Genomic DNA, 21318 nt, shown 5'->3' with positions numbered 1-21318 from the left:
TGATCAGACAAAACATCCACTTATGATTGAAACACTCAGTAAAATGGACATAGAAGCAAAGTACCTCAATATAATAAAGACCATATGTGACAAAGCATCAGCCAATATCATACTGAAAGGTGAAAAACTGAAAGCTTTTACTCTAAAATCAGGAAAGAGTTAAGATTGCCAACTCTCTTTACTCTCAAAGTAGTAATGGAAAGGTTAGTCAAAACAATCAGGCAAGAAAAAGAAATAAAAAGGCATCCATATTGGAAAAGAAAAAGTAAAGGTATTACTTTATGCATAATTACTTTTTTTACATGATTCTGTATTTAGGTAACCCCAAAGACGCCATCTAAAATACAGTTAGAACCAATAAACAAATTTAGTAAAGTTGCAGAATACAAACATCAATGTACAGAAAAAATGCATTGCTTTCTTGTATTCTAACAATAAAATTTCAAAAACATGAAAAAAAATGTTTTGCAATTGCAACCAAAACATAAAAAACTTAGGAATAAATTTAATAAAGGATGTGAAGGATTTATAAACTGAAAATGACAAAGATTAAAAGAAACTGAAAAAGACAATGAAATGGAAAGATATTCCATGATCATGAATTAGAAGAATCACCATAGTTAAAATAGTCATGTTACCAAAAACAACTTACAAATTTAGAGCAATCCCCATTGAAATCCAACTGTCATTTTTAAATAAATAGAACAAAAAAATATCAGATTTGTGTGGAACCACAAAAGACTGAATAGCCACATCAATCCTAACAAAAAAGAAATGAAGCTGTAGGCAATGATAATCAAAACAGCATGGCACCTGACCTATGCTGGTGAAGTAGATAAAGTGTTGATTTGTAACACTGAGGTTGCTAGTTCAAATTCCAGGGGTTGCCTGGTCAAGGTACATAAAGGAAGCAACTACCACAAAGAAATGCTTACTGCTTCTCCCCCACTTTCTTTTTCTCTCTCTTAGCCCTCTCTCCAAAATGCAATAAAAAAAATAAACGCAAAAAAACATAGCTTGGCAATGTCAGGTATAGAACTGACAGCTCAGAAATAAAACCACACTAATAGGGAGACAAAAACCCACAATAAAAAAATCTTCCTCAATAAATGGTGCTGGAAAAATTATAAAGACACATGCAAAAGAATAAAACAAGATTACAATTTTTCCCATGTACAAAAATTAACTTAAAATGAATATAACACCGACCCTGGCCGGTTGGCTCAGCGGTAGAGCGTCGGCCTGGCATGCGGGGGACCCAGGTTCAATTCCCGGCCAGGGCACATAGGAGAAGTGCCCATTTGCTTCTCCACTCCCACCCTCTCCTTCCTCTCTGTCTTTCTTCCCCTCCCGCAGCCAAGGCTCCATTGGAGCAAAGATGGCCCGGGCGCTGGGGATGGCTCCTTGGCCTCTGCCCCAGGCGCTAGAGTGGCTCTGGTCGCAGCACAACGACGCCCCGGAGGGGCAGAGCCTCGCCCCTGGTGGGCGTGCCGGGTGGATCCCGGTCGGGCGCGTGCGGGAGTCTGTCTCTCCCCGTTTCCAGCTTCAGAAATAAAATTAAAAAACAAACAAACAAACAAACAAAAATGAATATAACACCTAAATATATGATCTAAAACAATAAATTACATAGGAGACTACATAAATACTAAACTATGGATCTTGCTCTTAGAGAATGTTTTATGAATTTGACCCCAAAGACAAGGAAGTAAAGGCAAAAATAAATGAATTGGACTAGATCAAATTAAAAAGCTTATGCACAGCAAAAAGGCAAAAACACACACACAAAAACTCTGACAACAAAAGGACAGCCAAACAAATTGGAGAAGATATTTGCAAACAACAGCTCTGACAAGGGGTTAATATCCAAAATATATAAAGAACTCAAACAACTCAACATCCAACAAACAAAAATCCAACTAAAAAAAATGGTAGGAAACCTGAACAGACACTTTTCCTAGGAAGACATACAAACAGCCAATAGATATAAGACAAAATGCTCAACCTCACTAGCTTAGGGTAGGGCAAATCAGAACTACAATGAGATATGTTAGAATGACTACTAGTAACAAGACAGGTAGTAACTAAAGAAACCTTCATTCACTTTTGGTGGGAATGTAAACTGTTACAGTGGCTATAGAAAATAGTATAGAAGTTTCTCAAAAAATTAATAGAATAGAGTCACTATATGACCCAGCAATCCTTCTTCTGAGTATCTACCTGAAAAGCTCAAAATATTTATTACATATATGCATCCCTGTTTTTTTTTAAAGATTTTATTTAATGGTTTTAGAGAAAGGAGAGAGAGAGATACAGAAATGGGTAGAGGTGTGGGAAGCATCAACTCATAGTGGCCACCTCTCATATGTGCCTTGACCCAGAAAGCCAATGTAAGTTTTAAACTGGTGACCTCAGCATTCCAAGTTGATGCTTTAGTCACTGTACCACAACAGGTCAGGCTGCACCCATATACTTATTATAGCATTATTCATGATGACCAAGACATAAAAAAATGAAAGTGTCCTTCAATAAAAAATTGGGTAAATATGTATTTAGTACATATACATACAATGGAATACTAGTTAGCTATAAGAAATGATGATATATTTATTGTCATTTGCAACAACATGGATGGACCTTGAGAACAATATGCTAAGGAAAATAAGTCACTCAGGAAAAGCTAAGAACCATATAATTTCACTTATATCTGATATATAAAACTGAAACTCATAAATACATACAATACTGCAGTGGTTATCAGAGGGCAGGGGTGGAGTGATGTAAAGTGTAAAGGTGTCCAAATATATGATGACAGAAGATGCCTTGATTTTGGGCAGTGGACTGAAAATGCAACAGATAGATCATGTATCATAGAAATATATACTTGAAACCTAGAGTGACACTAATTTAATTAAAAGAAAAGAAGAAAGAAAAACATACAAATTACAAAATAGTTATAGGGATGTAAATAAAATACAGCCTAGAGAATATAGGCTATAATATTGTAATTATGAATGATGCCAGGTGGGTACTGGCAATAATGGAGAAAACGGTTTGAAAAGTATATGATTATCTAATAACTATGCTATACTCCAGAAACTAATACAAAATAATATTGTGAACTCTAAAAAATAAAATAGAAAATATAATAAAATGAGGGACATCTGAACTAGATATAAAAAAATGAAATGGAATGCACAGCAGCTTCTGGTTTAAAATAAGAAATTAGGCCCTGGGCAGTTGGCTCAGTGGTAAGTGTTCACCCAGTGTGTGAAAGTTCTGGGTTTGATTCCTGGTCAGGGAACACAGAAGGAGCAATCATCTGCTTTTCTACTCCTCTCCCCTAATGTTCTCTTTCTATTCTCTTCTTTGGTCATGGCTCAAATGACTGGAGCAAAGTTGGCCGTGAGCACTGAGGATGGCTCCATGGCTTGCCTCAGGCACTAAAATAGCTTGGTTGATGAATAGTGGCTCCCACAGGCAGAGCATTACCCTCTAAGGGAACTCTTGGTGGGTCCCAGTGAGGGCGCATGCAGGGGTCTATCTGCCTTCCTGCCTCTCACTGAATTAAAAAAAAGAAGTTAAAGAAGCTATTTTTGAACAATTAAAACATTTAAATATGGATTGTATTATACTATTTGAAATCTGATCTAGAAAAAGTGAAATTACAAACAAATATAAAGTTACAGCATGTTTTTATTTTGGTTGAAAATACCCAGGCCCTGGCCGGTTGGCTCAGTGGTAGAGCGTTGGCCTAGCGTGCGGAGGACCCGGGTTCGATTCCCGGCCAGGGCACACAGGAGAAGCGCCCATTTTCTTCTCCACCCCTCCACCGGGCTTTCCTCTCTGTCTCTCTCTTCCCCTCCCGCAGCCAAGGCTCCATTGGAGCAAAGATGGCCCGGGCGCTGGGGATGGCTCTATGGCCTCTGCCTCAGGTGCTAGAATGGCTCTGGTCGCGACATGGCAACGCCCAGGATGGGCAGAGCATCGCCCCCTGGTGGGCAGAGCGTCGCCCCTGGTGGGCGTGCCGGGTGGATCCCGGTCCGGCGCATGCGGGAGTCTGTCTGACTGTCTCTCCCTGTTTCCAGCTTCAGGAAAAAAAAAAAAAAAAGAAAATACCTAAGCATATGTTTAAATACAGCAAATGTCTATGGGGATATAAATATAAATATTCATACATGTATACACATATATAATGATAATCTCTGAAAAGTTGTAATATTATAGTTTTTTTATCTCTATCTTCTTTTTATAATATATATGAATAAAATATCCAAATTTTTGTTAAACCTCCAAAAAATGCTGATACACTGATATTGAAACATAACTAAATTTCATATAAAACTGTTATTTTAGACAAAATATTACATCAGTTTTTATGTATTAATCATTTCTATTTTTTATAATCTCAACATATTATTTCAATTTTCTGATCTGGACAATAATCAACAATTTTCACTTTGTGAAAAAATTTCCAATACTAACCTGCATGCCTTCAGAACTTCTGTGGAACTTGAGTATATGGACACACACATGGATGGAATAATTTGAGGACTAGATTTGTGGTTAATAATCAACACGTCAGCTCTTTTAGAGATCTGTAAATTCTCTATTCCTTCTCTATTCATTGTTTGTAATCTACTTTGAGTGCTGGTAAGGCTGGTAACACTGTGTGCAGCTTTCTGCTCAGTAGATTTTGAAGGTGTTGTGGTACAAATGACTGAAGAGGATGAAAAGGTAACAGAATTAGTCTTTGTATGAACAGTTGGATGAATATTACTGGCTTTGTCACAGGCTCCAGTATCCACATTGTCAGTGGCTTTTCCAAACAATGAGGTAGGGATCTGAGGACTGTCTGATATTAATAAATTTGGTGATGTACAATTTCCACTGTTAGGACTGCAAACAGGTTCTGCTGTCAACTGCTCAACATGATTAGAAAGTCCCTGGACAACAACACAGCTACTAGGTGTATCTCCAGCATGCCTACTTGTTTCAGACACCAAAGATCTATTTCCTGAAGGTTTGCTATCTTTGGTAAAGGCAATATCTTGTTGTCCAACTGAGGTAGCAATATGAGAAGAGAGGTGATTGAGAGGAACTCCGTGTGTTAATGAGTTGCTAGGCAGAGTTTGATGTGCAGTCTGTTTCTTAATACCAGTGCTAGCTGGCTGGAGATACTGGACAGGCCCAGAGGAAAATGGAAGTTGTTCATCATTAGCTTCTGACAAATTTGATCTCTGACCTTTGTGAAGCCCCTAAAAAAAAGAAAAGAGATGATAGAAATAAAAAATTTAAAACATTTTGTTCAACTTTATTATTATGCAAACTAAGAATACAGAAGACTAAAAACCTTAAATAAAAGTCAAAATACCAAAAATAGACAATTAAAATTGGAACATAATTTATACCAAATCCTTAAAATTATTTTTGAAAGATCCCATTACCAAGTGATTAAACTAGCTAGTATCTTTAGGGAAAATTCTTGGCTGCTTGATTCTACGTATTAGTGTGGTATATTATTTCCCCACACAAGGTTTTGAGATTTCTGTGCTGTTCAATTCTGATGAATACAATTTCATCTTTACAAAAATTTATCAGTAAATTTATATATAAAAATATATATAATCATTACCAATTAAAGCTATAAACACTAAATAAAATAAGTCATTAATCTACAGTATATAAGTTTAATACAGAAAATGTATTTATTAAACATTTAAAATTATCAGTGAAACTTTCATGTAAACCTAGCAGTTATCTCCAATCAAAGAGGTAAAACTGTTGATAAAAGTATTTCAAGGAATAACATTTAAATTTGTACTCTTCTATCATATTCCCCCATAGCCCACAAAGACATTCTAGTAGTGTCCTCATGCATGACTTAAAAGAAAATAGCACTTTTTCCCAAATTCACATAATTAAAAATATATTTTGATACCTCTCAAGAATTCTGATGTGATAGTTTATCAAATTAATAAAAGTTTTGGTCCCTGGCCAGTTGGATCAGTAGATAAACTGTTGGCCCACCATGAGGACATCTCAGTTCAATATCCAGTTAGGGCACACATTAGAAGTGACCTGAGCATCTGCTTTGCTTCCCCTTCCTTTCTCTCCTTTTTTCGCTTTTTCTTCCCCTCCTACAGCCAGTGGCTGAGTGGTTCTAGTGTCAGCCCAGGTGCACTGAGAATAGCTTGGTTGGTCCTAGAGTCAGACTCAGGCATTGAGGATAGCTTGGTTGATTGGAGCACCACCCCTAGATGGGGGTTGCCAGGTGGTTGGGAAGAATGTGGGAGTCTAATTCCCTTCCTCTCACTTAATAAAATAAAAATAAATAAAATATAGTACAAGTTTTGGACACAGAAAAAACTCTTTCACGGAATAAAAATATACAGTGAATTAAGTTTTACCTGAAATCTGTGCTTGGTCTTATAAGTTGCTCTAAAAAGATGCTCATTTTAATTTATTGGCTGAGTAATTAATAAACTTATTTATCAACATGATTTAAGTAATATGGGACTAGGCACTGGCTGGAGGCTCAGTGTACAGAGCATCAGCCTGGCATACAAATGTCTTGGGTTTGATTCCCAGTCAAAGCACACAAGAGAAGCAACCATCTACTTCTCTCCTCCTACCTCACCAGAAGCCCATGGCTCAACTAAAACAAGTGTATCAACCTCAGGCACTAAATACAGCTCAGTTGATTGAAGCTGTAGTCCCAGATAGGACTGCTGGTTGGATCCCAGCTGGGGCACGTGTGGAAGTCTGTCTCTCTACTACCCCTCCTGCCACTTAAAAAAAAAAAGGAACAGCCTGACCAGGCGGTGGTGCAGTAGATACAGTGTCGGACTGGGATGTGGAAGGACCCAGGTTCGAGACCCCAAGTTCACCAGCTTGAGCGCAGGATCATCTGGTTTGAGCAAAGTTCACCAGCTTGAGCCTAGGGTCACTGGCTCGAGCAAGGGGTTACTTGGTCTGCTGTAGCCCCACAGTCAAGGCACATATGCGAAGGCAATCACTGAACAACTAAGGTGTCGCAATGAAAAATTGATGATTGATGCTTCTCATCTCTCTCCGTTCCTGTCTGTCCCTATCTATCCCTCTTTCTGACTCTCTGTCTCTGTGTAAAAGGAAAAAAAAAAGACTATTAAAATAATTATGTAACGGCCCTGGCCAGTTGGCTCAGTGGTAGAGCGTCGGCCTGGCATGCAGAAGTCCCGGGTTCGATTCCCGGCCAGGGCACACAGGAGAAGCGCCCATCTGCTTCTCCACCCCTCCCCCTCTCCTTCCTCTCTGTCTCTCTCTTCCCCTCCCACAGCCAAGGCTCCATTGGAGCAGGGATGGCCCGGGCGCTGGGGATGGCTCCTTGGCCTCTGCCCCAGGCGCTGGAGTGGCTCTGGTTGCAACAGAGCGATGCCCCAGAGGGGCAGAGCATCGCCCCCTGGTGGGCAGAGCGTCGCCCCCTGGTGGGTGTGCAGGTGGATCCCGGTGGGGCGCATGCGAGAGTCTGTCTGACTGTCTCTCCCCCTTTACAGCTTCAGGAAAAAAAAAATTATGTAACAACTTCCAAAGAATTCATTCTAACAGGACATGAAAGCTACTGACATCTCAGAATTTAGAAATATACATAAGTACATAATAACATATTTAAAATTTTTTTTGATTTATTGACTTGAAAGAGAGAGATGAGAAACATTAACCTGTCATTCCACCCATTTGTGCATGCATTGGCTGATTCTTGCACTTGCTGAACCAGGGAAAGAGCCTCCAGTCTGGGCACATTAGGTGGAAGCTACAGACAACTGAGTTATCCACCAAGGACTACACTATTATACTTCTAACTTCAAACTCAATATTAACTGGAACCTCAGGACCATGCAGAAAATTTTAGAGTTGCTGCTTTCTAAATGTGATAATTTAATAACAGGCTAAAAGTGTGTTTGTTTTATGTGAAATAAAATTCATCCATAAAACCTGTAAAGCAATAAAAACTGAACTCACAAATTATATAAACCCTAGAGTCAGTTTAATCACCTAATTAATATGTGCTAGCATGCCTCTGACACATTTTTATCATTAAAACACCATCAACAATGTTTTCAATCAAATTATCTTGACACAAATGAAAAGTTCAAAGAGATGCAATGTAAAGGAAAAAAAGGTGAATATTATAATGTAATCAACACTGAAACTATTAAAAAACAGACTGTGAGTAAGCAAATAAAAAATTCATTCATCATCAAAATTAAGTTGAGATTAAACAATTAGAAAATAAGCAACCAGATGAAAAACCAACAATTTTATAACGTTCTTGGCTACACATAAAAGTATTTTGAGTTCATAATTTTTTAAAGGGTTGAGTAAAACCAAAAGTAAGACTCTCAGTTTTATAGCCAATACTCAGTAGGCAGCCAGATAGATTAAAACAATTTTAGCCCTAATAATAAGATGACCACCAACATACTATAGACAGAAAAGAAAACCCAGTTTAAAATTAAAACTAATATAAAAACAAAAACAGTGGCTTCCAACTTAAGGTGAGAATCCTCAACTGGCCAGTTAGTAAGGTGAAAAATATTACTGTATTTTTTGCTCCATAAGACGCATGTGTTTTCCTCCAAAAGTGGAGGGGAAAATGCCCTGTGTGTCCTATAGAGTGAAAAATACAGTATTTCATTAAATATTTTAACACACCATTTGGCTCAGAATATATTTTTTCTTTTTTACCTCCTTAAAACCGTAGGTGTGGCCTGACCAGGTGGTGGTACAGTAGATAGAGCGTTGGACTGGGATGCGGAGAACCCAGGTTCAAGACCCCAAGGTCGCCAGCTTGAGCGCGGGCTCATCTGGTTTGAGCAAAATATAGCTCACCAGCTTGGACCCAGCAAGGGGTTACTCGGTCTGCTGAAGGCTCACGGTCAAGGCACATATGAGAAAGCAATCAATGAACAACTAAGGTATCGCAATGAAAAACTAATGATTGATGCTTCTCATCTCTCTCCGTTCCTGTCTGTTTGTCCCTCTCTCTGACTCTCTGTCTCTGAAAAAAACAAAAAAAACAAAAACCCTAGGTGTATCTTATGGTCAGCTGTGTCTTACGGAGCAAAAAAATATGGTAAGTTCATAAAAAAGAAAATAGATCAGCTATAATACATAAAAAAAATAAAAAAAAGATGAAATACAATACTGATTTAAATGATTAGTAGCTGATAAGAAATTGCTGAACATAAAAGGACAGACCTTCAAAAACTGTATTTGAAGAAATCAAAGAAAAACACTTCTGATATTGAAGAAACACTTCATCAAATTTGTAATTTCAAGAAGTTAAGGAAACCCTAAATATACTGGTCACAAAAACTAGGGGACATTTCAAATATGAAGCAATTAAAAATGAAAGCATTTGATTTTTTTACTAAACAAGAACATCAGAAAAGCAAACAAGTCAAAGTTGTTTGATTATGCAAATGAGATGCAAAACCAACATTTATTTCATTGGTGAAATTGCACTATACAAAAGGCATGTTCCCTGATTCCCTAATTTTTGTGAGCAGTGTAATATACACAAAACAAACTACTATATACTGACATGATAATAAAACGGCTACATGCTACCATAAGAAAACCCAAAAGCAGCAAAGAAATCAACAAATCACATTTTTAATAAAAGTGATATAATAAACAAGACAGTTAATAAAAACTGGAATCCAGGTATGTGGAATGAGATTTTGAAAGTACTAATGAGAAATTAAATTCCAAAACAGAACTCTTAAGTAAAGTGAAACTGTACTTTGAAAGTGAAAATAAAGACATTTTATAAAGTACTAGCTAACATGAAAATGCACCAATAACAATACTAATATATATAAAAGTATACTAACATATAATTTAAGTGAAAGAAAACGACAAAATAACTTAGGTCTAGAAGAAGAAACAAACCAGTGGAGAAATTTTAGATATTTAAATGTAAAAATTGTGTGTGTATATATGAGTGTGTGTTGCGTGTGTGTGTACAAATATATATGTAAATTTTCCAAACAAATAAATGTTTAAAGCAATTATAACACTGATTATTGGGTTTATAAATATATAAATAATACATGAAAGAAAATAGATGAAGGTCACTTTATTATATACCTAAGGAATTCAAAGTTACACAAATTTGTATTAGCCAAACACAACAAAAAGCAGTAAATATGGCAGAACAGAACACACCACAAACATAGATAAAAAACAAAGGAAAAAATAGAAATAACCAGATTAAAAATTGTATTAAATACAAATGGACTGAATATTCTTTTTTTTTTTAAGGTTTTTTTTAAAATTTATTTATTTATTTGTAGAGAGGAGAGAGAGAGAGACAGAGAGAGAGGAGAGAGAGACAGGGGGGAGGAGCTGGAAGCATCAACTCCCATATGTGCCTTGACCAGGCAAGCCCAGGGTTTCGATCCGGCGACCTCAGCATTTCCAGGTCGACGCTTTATCCACTGCACCACCACAGGTCAGGCTGAATATTCTTTATATTGATATAAGCAAACCTTGTCAGACTACTCAAAAACATAAAGATTCAACTGTTATATGCAGGAGACAATTATCTTCAAAATTGTTGAAAGAAAAACAATCACAAATGATGTCCTCTGTGAACAGTACCAAATAGAGGATAATATTAATATCAAAGAGCACAGTACAGCCCTGGCCGGTTGGCTCAGCGGTAGAGCGTCGGCCTAGCGTGCGGAGGACCCGGGTTTGATTCCCGGCCAGGGCACATGGGAGAAGCGCCCATTTGCTTCTCCACCCCTCCGCCGCGCCTTCCTCTCTGTCTCTCTCTTCCCCTCCCGCAGCCAAGGCTCCATTGGAGCAAAGATGGCCCGGGCGCTGGGGATGGCTCTGTGACCTCTGCCCCAGGCGCTAGAGTGGCTCTGGTCGCAACATGGCGACACCCAGGAGGGTCGCAACATGGCGACACCCAGGATGGGCAGAGCATCGCCCCCTGGTGGGCAGAGCATCGCCCCTGGTGGGCGTGCCGGGTGGATCCCGGTCGGGCGCATGCAGGAGTCTGTCTGACTGTCTCTCCCCGTTTCCAGCTTCAGAAAAATGCAAAAAAAAAAATAAAAAAATTAAAAAAAAAATAATAATATCAAAGAGCACAGTTCAAAAAAAATTGAAAATTAGAAAAACAAAAATTTCTCAATTGATAGTATTATTAGAGCAAATATATATCTTAAAAACTGCAACTAAATATGCACCACATAAGAGACTCTAAGGTATATGAAGCAAAACATAACAGATGTGAAAAAGAAATATATAATTTGATAACAGTTGCAAATTTTAAAAGCCCACTGTCAATGATAGAAAGATAAGTCAAAGAATTGGCAATCATATAAAATAATTTAGTAACACTATAAACCAATATAACCTGTCATGTAAAAGTACATTCCACTAAACATGACAGAATATATATTCTTCACAGTTTACATGAAATATTGTCTCCAATATACCACGAACAAGGAGCAAAAACAAGCCTCAATAAGAATATAAATATTAAAATCAAACAAACCATGTTTAAATGGAACTACATCAGATATGAAAAACAGTAATAGCTGATATGAACCCAAATTTTGGGAAATAAACAATGGAATTCTAAATATCCCATAGGTCAATTTAGAAAATCACAACATAAATAAGAAAATCTGATGAAAAACAAAACTTAACATATAAAACTTTATGTTTAAAACAATTCTTACTTTATTTACAATTTTAAAAACATTGTCAAAAAAGAAATGTTTAAGATAAAGTGAGCTACCACATTATGAATCTAGGAAGATATAAAATTGAATATAACCACAACAAAAGACTATATATTGAAAGAAGAATCAATGAAATTAAAAAACAGAAAACAAACAAACAAAAAACAAACCCCCATCCAAAGCAGGACAAAACAAAACTTGTCTTTAAAAAATTAACAAAACAAATTTTTAAAAATTAAGTATATAAAAAGAAAATAAAAGTAAAATTTACCATATCAAGAAGAAAAGAGTTGACATCACCACAGATCCTAAATCATTTTGTAGCAGAAACCATACTAATCTTAGGGAAACCTCTTTAGGAAATGTAGGAATATTATCAACTCATTTTGGTAGGCCAGTATTACTCTAATACCAAAGCCAGAAAACAAAAATACCATAGACTAATTAATATCCCTCTTGAACACATAGGCAAATATCACCTACAAAATACAAGCAAATCAAATTAAGCAATATTTATGCACCATGATCATGAGGGTTTATTCCAGAAATAAAAGCAAGTTTAACATCTAAACAATGTAATCACTGTAATGCATTCATTACACTTAGAAATAAATGTAATATAACCATATTATGAGCATAGAGACAAACCACATCTAAACATCTGAATGGACACAGGGAAAAATGTGACAAAATCCAACATCAACTCCCTGATAACTACAAAGGGCAATTATCAAACTTAGAAATAACATATTTAATGTTTAAACACAAAATGCTTTACCAAAGCAACAAGATCAATTCAAGGATATTTGTCATTAGCACTTACACTAAAGAACGTACCAGCGGTTCCTGAGCTATGTAATAAGGCAAGAAATTAAAGACATAAAGTTTGGGAAAGTAGTAAAAAAAAGTCTTTATTTAAGAAATCCACAATCGCCTGACCAGGCAGTGGCGCAGTGGATAGAGCATCGGAGTGGGATATGGCGGACCCAGGTTCGAGACCCAAGGTTGCCAGCTTGAGGGTGGGCTCATCTGGTTTAAGCAAGGCTCACCTCAAGCAAGGGGTTACTCGGTCTGCTGAAGGCCCATGGTCAAGGCACATATGAGAGAGCAATCAATGAACAACTAAGGTGACGCAATGAAAAACTGATGATTGATGCTTCTCATCTCTCTTCGTTCCTGTCTGTCTGTCCCTATCTGTCTCTCTCTCTGTCACTGTAAAAATAAATAAATAAATTTAAAAAAAAGAAATCCACAATCTTGCAACAAAACCAAATACATAACACTATCACAAAATAAGTGAGTCAAGTCTGAAGTCATAAATCAATGTTTCTATAATCTGACAAGAAACAACCTGCAAATAAATTCAGAACACATATCTAATGATAACTACCTAAAACAAACTGAAATTAAAAGAACTAAGTTAATGGATAATACACTACATTCATGGTTTTGAAAAATATAAATATCACAAAAGGCCACCAAAATGATTTTCCTTAAAAAGAAGTAACACCAAATGCCAAAGGCAATTCTGGTACAAAATCAAGCTGAAATGAACAATTATACAAAGATACAAAAAGCATATTGTAATCAAATCAACTTTGAATATAATTAAATTGTTTAAGCTGTATAATTTAGCTTTATATATTAACATCGTATAAAATCACAGTGATAAAACAATATAGACTTACTGAAAAAATATATATCGACTAGTATAATAAAATACTTCAAAAATATATCTAAAAACTTGAATTATTTTAATAAGCTAAAAGGGTATAAAAACAAGTTTTTGAGAGGTCCTGGCTTGGTGGTCACAAAGCATTGCTCTGGTATATCAAGGTCATGGTTTCAATCCTTAGGTCAGAGCTGGTTTAGAAGAAGCAATCAACAAGTGCACAACTTTATAGATGGAACTACTAAGTGGAACAATATCTTTTTTTTTTTTTCTTTTTCTGAAGCTGGAAACGGGGAGAGACAGTCAGACCGACTCCCACATGCGCCCCACCGGGATCCACCCGGGCTCTGCCCACCAGGGGGCGATGCTCTGCCCCTCCCGGGTGTCCTCTGTTGCAACCAGAGCCACTCTAGCACCTGGGGCAGAGGCCAAAGAGCCATCCCCAGTGCCCGGGCCATCTTTGCTCCAATGGAGGCTCGCTGCAGGAGGGGAAGAGAGAGACAGAGAGGAAGGAGAGGGGGAGGGGTGGAGAAGCAGATGGGCGCTTCTCCTGTGTGCCCTGGCTGGGAATCGAATCCGGGACTTCTGCACGTCAGGCCAACATTCTACCACTGAGCCAACTGGCCAGGGCCCTAAGTGGAACAATATCTTGATGCTTTTCTCTCTCTTTCTCTCCCCGTCTCCCCATTTCAATGAAAAAAAAAAGGGTTCTATAAACCTTGTTGAAACAAGTGCATATGTATATGAAAAACATGACATCCTGAAGAAAAAATACCTACAAAAGTGACTGAAACTAGAGAACTAAAAGTGTAAAAATAAAAGAGTAATACTTCTGTAAGAAAATAAACAAGGCCTAACCTGTGGTGGCACAGTGGATAAAGTGTCAACTTGGAAACGCTGAGGTTGCCGGTTCAAAACCCTGGGCTTGCCTGGTCAAGGCACATATGGGAGTTGATGCTTCCTGCTCCTCCCTCCTTCTCTCTCTCTCTCCCCCCTCTCTATAATGAATAAAATCTTTAAAAAAAAAAAAGAAAATAAACAAAATCCTTCTAACCTTAGCTCTAGCAACAGTTTTTATATAAGAACAAAAACTTTTTAATAATTTTTATATGATTTTATTTTTTAATGGGGTGACATCAATAAATCAGGGTACATATATTCAAAGAAAACATGTCCAGGTTATCTTGTCATTCAACTATGTTGCATACCCATCACCCAAAGTCAGATTGTCCTCTGTCACCTTCTATCTAGTTTTCTTTGTGCCCCTCCCCCTCCCTTTCCCTCTCCTCTCTCCCCACCCCCCCATAACCACCACACTCTTATCAATGTCTCTTAGTCTTGCTTTTATATCCCACCTACGTATGGAATAATGCAGTTCCTGGTTTTCTCTGATTTACTTATTTCACTTCGTATTATATTATCAAGATCCCACCATTTTGCTGTAAATGATCTGATGTCATCATTTCTCATGGCTGAGTAGTATTCCATAGTGTATATGTGCCACATTTTCTTTATCTAGTCATCTATTGACGGGCTTTTTGGTTGTTTCCATGTCCTGGCCACTGTGAACAATGCTGCAATGAACATGGGGCTGCATGTGCCTTTACGTATCAATGTTTCTGAGTTTTGGGAGTATATACCCAGCAGAGGGGTTGCTGGGTCATAAGGTAGTTCTATTTTCAGTTTTTTGAGGAACCACTATACTTTCTTTCATAATGGTTATACTACTTTACATTCCCACCAACAGTGTACGAGGGTTCCTTTTTCTCCACAGCCTCTCCAACATTTGCTATTACCTGTCTTGTTAATAATAGCTAATCTAACAGGTGTGAGGTGGTATCTCATTGAAGTTTTGATTTGCATTTCTCTAATAACTAAAGAAGATGAGCATCTTTTCATATATCTGTTGGCCATTTGTATTTCCTCCTGGGAGAAGTGTCTGTTCATGTCTTCTTCCCATTTATTTATTGGACTTGTTTGTTTGTTTGTTGTTGAGTTTTATGAGTTCTTTGTATACTTTGGATATTAGGCCCTTATCTGAGTAGTTGTTCGAAAATATCATTTCCCATTTAGTTGGCTGTCTGTTTATTTTGTTATCAGTTTCTCTTGCTGAGCAAAAACTTCTTAGTCTGATGTAGTCCCATTCATTAATTTTTGCCTTCACTTCTCTTGCCTTTGAGTCAAATTCATAAAATGCTCTTTAAAACCCAGGTCCATGAGTTAGAGAAAAGAAGAAATACTGGCAACACCCACATATCAAATATAACTTGTATTCAGAATATAGAAAAAACTTTAGAAGAAAAAACATCATTAGAAGAAGAAAAAATCTAAATACAAAATGACAAATAATCATGTAAAAATTATGTTACTATAAAAATATAAATTAGGCATATTATGAACATGTCTAGAATCAAGGACTTGTCAATATGAGGTGTTGGAAATTACACAGAATAAGTGGAATCTCAAATGCTGCTGGTAGGAATGTAAAATTCAATGAATTAAGAGTTGGAATGATTCTCAAAATGTTTAACATTTATGGCACAACATCAACTCCACTAACAGATACAAGAATCCTAGATACAGAAATAAAAATATTCACAGATTTTTATACAAATGTTCACAATAGCACTACTGATAGTATTTATAATAACAAAAGAAAAAAACAAATATTTCTACACTGCAGACTGATGCTTTAATCAACCAAGCTATCCAGTCAGGGCTCCAGAAATATTTCTAAAGTAATAAATTAAAATTAAGGTAATATACCCATCTATAATGCAATAAATAATAAAGAAAAAAATAAGGATAATTCAATGCATTTAATAGTAAACATTAAAGACCTCAAGCAAATTAATGATTTCCTAGTACATGGAGAGAAGTGAGTACTGATTGCATCTGATTACAAAAATTCCCAGGTCACAGATGAATATTAACCTTCGAACAACATGGGTGGTTGGTGGTATTGACCCTGTGCAATTGAAAATCCAAGTATAACTTAGGTTTGCAATTGGCCTATGCGGACTCCCAACTGCCACTTGACTACTGAACAACTCTGGTTTCAACAGCCTGGGTCAACCAGTCAATTAAACTGAACACGTCAATTGAAGAACATCTGTGATCAAATGAACCTGGCACAATTCAAACTGATATAGTTCAAAGGTTAAATGTACAAAAACAGGGTTGTAGAAGTAAATACACTACAGAATACACTTACAAAATATATTACAAACTTTCTTTTATATTTAATTTTTTTTTAAGTGAGAAGAGGGGAGACAGACTCCCACATGCATCCTGACTGGGTTCCACCTGACAATCCCCAATCTGGTGCCAGTGCTCAAATCAACTGAGCTATTTCTAATGCCTGAGGCTGACAGCTTGCACCAACAAAGGCTATTCTCAGTGCCTGAGGCCAAGGCTCAGACCAACTGAGCCACTGGCTACAGGAGGGGAAGAAAGAGAGAAGAGGGGGGAGGACGGGAGGAGAAGTAGATGGTTGCTTCTCCTCTGTGCCCTAACCAGGAATATACCCCGAGATATCCAATCGGACCAATGCTCTATCCACTGAGAAAACAGGCCAGGTACTAAATTATGAACTTTAAATAGATGAATTTAATTGTATATAAATTACATATCTCAGTAAACTTTAGGGAGGAACAACTAAACTGTATCATTGATCCTTTCAAATATCTCATACAGTTGTTCCATTCACTCAAAGTAAAATTTATTATCTAAAAGAATGTATAAAATTAAAAAGGAAACTGGCTATCTCTTTTTACTTAGAACCTGTAAAACTATTTGTTTATTCATTCTCAACTTATACTACTCAGCCACGCTAGCCATCTTAAAAATTAAATAACGTACTAAAAGTTGTGAAATGAATCGAAACCAACACTTGGCATGACATTAACAGCAAACATGATACACGTACTAGTAACAACAAAAGAGTCTCCTAAATCAGTCATCTAAGTTTATGCTCTAGGAAAGAAAAGGAAATTTAATCCAATGTAACCAGAAGAAAAGTATCAGAATAAAAACAAAAATCAATGATAATCAAAACAGAAAGTCAATAGAGAAAAATGAAACAAAAAGCTGGTTTTTAGAAAAGAGCAATAAAATCCACACCAGGCTACCTGAGGGGGATAAAAACAAGCACAAGACATAAATTGCTAATTACAGAGATAGAATATGGGATGGACATCATTACAAATCCTACAGTCATTAAAAGTTAATACAGGAATGCTACAAACAACTCTATCTCCACAGTTTAGCTGACCTGCATGCAACTGACCAATTCCTTTAAAAACACAATCTACAGAAAACAACATTGAGAGAAAAAAATAATCTGAATAACCCTATGAACTGAGTCAGTAACAATAACCTGTCATAGAGAAAGCACCAAATATCCAGGAATTCTCTAGTGAATTCCACCAAACCTTGCAGAAAGAAATTATGCCAATGCTCTAAAATCTATTACAGAAACAGAGGAGGTAATATCTCATAACTATACAATGAGGACAGGATAACGATTACGGCAAGGCCTAAATTAAATTGACAAGACATTACAAAAAAAATAGAAACCAATATAACTCATCAACATAAATGCAAAAGCAAATCCAGCTATGTATAAAAAGAATTATATACCATGGGCAAGTATCACTTATTCTAGGTATGAAAGGCTGGTTCAAATCAGAAAATTAATCAATGTCATCCATCATAACCAGAAGCTAAATAGTAGAGATATATTCCATGTTCATTGGTAGGAATACTCAATATTTCACAGGCTACCAACAAACAAAAGTCCTGGACTGAATGGCTTCACAGGCTAATATTACCTACCAAATATTCAAAGAAGTGACACCTAGCCTTCTCAAGCTTTTCCAAAAAATTCAAGAAGAGGAAAGATTTCCAACCTTGTTTTATGAGGCAGTACTCTATTTCTAAGACACAACAAATTTACACATAAAAAAGGCGTTGTTTTTATGTATGTTGGCAAAGTGATTCTCAAGTTCATTTTGGTATGGAAAAGAGCCACCAAGGCACCAGTTGGCTCAGTGCTAGAGCACTGGCCCAGTGTGTGGAAGTCCTGGGTTTGATTCCCAGTCAGGGCACATAGGAGAAGCGCCCATCTGCTTCTCCATCCTTCTCCCACTTGCTTCTCTCTCTCTCTCTCTCCTCCTCTCCTCTTGCATCTATAGTTTGATTAAAGCGAGCTGGCCCAGAGTGCTATGGATGGCTCCATGGCCTCGGCCTCATATGCTAAAAAATGGCTCCGGCTGCAACAGAACAAGAGCCCCAGATGGGCAGAGCATTGCTCCCTAGTGGGCTTGCTGGGTGGAACCCGGTCAGGGTGCATATGGGAGTCTGTCTCTGCCTCCCCTCCTCTACTAAACAAACAAAAACAAGCCACCAAAATTTCAAGGGGAAATAATAAACTTGGAAAACTGGCATGACTTTATTTCTAAAACTTAGTATAAAGTTACATTAGGCCACTGGCCAGTTGGCTCAGTGGATACAGGGTCAGCCCAGCATGTAGAATCATGGGTTTGATTCCTGATCAGAGCACACAAGAGAAGTGACCGTTGGCGTCTCTTCCTCTCCCCCTCCTGCAGCCAGTGGCTTGACTGGTTTGAGAGCAGCCTCAGGCATTGAGGATAGCTGGGTTTATTTGAGCATTGGCCGCAAATGGGGGTTGCCAGATAGATCCCAGTCTGGGTGCATGCTGCAGTCTGTCTCACTATCTCCCCTCCTCTCACTTAAAAAATAAAAATTATCAGCCCTGGCTGGTTGGCTCAGTGGTAGAGCGTTGGCCTGGCGTGCAGGAGTCCCAGGTTCGATTCCTGGCACACTGGAGAGGCACCTATCTGCTTCTCCACCCCTCCCCCTCTCCTTCCTCTCTGTCTCTCTCTTCCCCTCCCGCATCCAAGGCTCCACTGGAGCAAAGTTGGCCCGAGCACTAGGGATGGCTCCTTGGCCTCTGCCTCCGGCGCTAGAATGGTTCTGGTTGCAACAGAGCAATGCCCCAGATGGGCAGAGCATCGCCCCCTGGTGGGCATGCCAGGTGGATCCCGGTCGGGCGCATGCTGGAATCTGTCTGACTGCCTCCCCATTTCCAACTTCAGAAAAATACAAAAAATACAAAAAAATTATTAACTTAAGAAAATCAGGTATGGGCAAAGCAACTGACAAATTCAGTAATGGAACAAAATACAGAGCCCAGAAAGAGAACCACATATATATATATTTTACTGATCTGTGATAAAAAGGTAATGTAATATAAAGTGAGGTGATCTTTTCAACAAATAATGCGGTATCCACATTCCAAAAAAATGAAACTTGATAGAGACGTTGACATCTTCACGAAAGTTAAAGTACATCATAGACTTAAATGTAAAATGCGAAAGTATGAAAACTCCTAGAAGTTTACAGGAAAATCTAGATAACAAAGGAATGGAGAGGACATTTTAGATACAACTTCCAAGGAACAATCTTGAATGAAACAAATGGCAAACTTGACTTTATTAAAATTAAAATTTTCTAATGAGTGAAATACTTTCAGAGAATGAGAAAAGGAGACCGGAATTCAATCTTTATGAAAGTATATATGATCAGAAACTCACCCAAAGTATACAAAAAACTCCTAAAACCCAACTATAAGAAAATAAACAGTATAAGAGAAAAAATAATACAGATATGAACAAAAATAAATGACACAGAGACTAAAATACAAACTACAAAACATCAATGAAATCAAGAGCTGGTTCTCTGCAAAGACAAACAGGATTGATGAAACGTTAAACAGACTTATTAAGACTAAACAAGAGACCCTGGCCACGTAGTTCACAAGATATAGTGCCATCTGGTACAATGAGGTGGTGAGTTAAATCCCTGGTCAGGGCACATACCAGAATCAAACAATAAATGCACAACTAGATGGAATTAAGTGGAACTATGAATTCTCTCTCTTTCTCTCCACCTTTCTATCTCTCAAATCAGTGACATTTTAAAAAGAGAGGACTCAAATAAATAAAGTCAGAAAGAAAGAGATGAAATAACAAGTGATAACACAGAAATACAAATGACTGTGAGAAAATATTATGAACGACCATATGCCACACATTGGATAACCTGGATAAAATATATAAATTCCTAGAAACATAAAATTTTCCAAAACTGAATCTGGAAGACAAAAAACTTGAAAAGAGTGAGAATAAGTAATAAAACTTAATCAGTAGCCAAAAAACTCCCAGCAAACAAAAGTCCTGGACCCAATAGCTTTACAGATAAATTTTACAGACATTCGAAGAAGAATTAACACCCATCCCTCTCAAACTATTCTAAAAATTTCAAAGGAAGGAAAGAGATCCAAACAAGATTTAAGAGGCAAGTATTATCCTAATTCCAGGACACAACAAAGAAAGAAAAATATAAGCCAATATTCCCTGATGAATATAAATGCTTAAATCCTCTACAAAATTTTAGCAAACTAGATCCAGAAATACACCAGGGTCATACACCAGGGTCAAGTGGAATTTATTCCAGAAACACAGCCCGGTACAATATTCACAAGCCAATAAACATGATTCATCACATAAAAAAAATGAAGGATATAGATCACATGGTTATGTCAGTAAATGCAGAAAAAGCATTTGATAAAACACAGTATCCATTTATAATAAAATACCTCAGTAAAGTGGGAACAGAGGAAACATACCTTAACATAATAAAGGCCATATATAAAAAACCCATAGCCAATATCATTCTCAATAAACACAAACTAAAAGTCTTGCCCTTATGATCAGGAACACAAGAGGGGTGTCCCTTTTTCCCATTATTATTCAACATAGTACTAGAAGTGCTAGTCACCGCAATTAGACAGAAAGCAGAAATAAAAAGCATCCAAAT

The 21318-nt window shown here is 37.2% G+C and overlaps 1 protein-coding gene across 1 annotated transcript in view; it reads right to left on the bottom strand.

Moving 5' to 3' along the window:
• Positions 1 to 21318, bottom strand: part of LOC136316767 (lysine-specific demethylase 6A-like) — a 318159-nt gene that overhangs the window by 67693 nt on the left and 229148 nt on the right. The window contains 1 exon segment of the mRNA XM_066248929.1: positions 4486 to 5258. Within this exon segment, the coding sequence (XP_066105026.1) occupies positions 4486 to 5258 (773 nt within the window).

This window comes from Saccopteryx bilineata, chromosome X (genome assembly GCF_036850765.1).
Source record: "Saccopteryx bilineata isolate mSacBil1 chromosome X, mSacBil1_pri_phased_curated, whole genome shotgun sequence".
Lineage (NCBI taxonomy): Eukaryota > Metazoa > Chordata > Mammalia > Chiroptera > Emballonuridae > Saccopteryx > Saccopteryx bilineata.
This window is presented reverse-complemented; position numbering and strand designations above follow the sequence as displayed.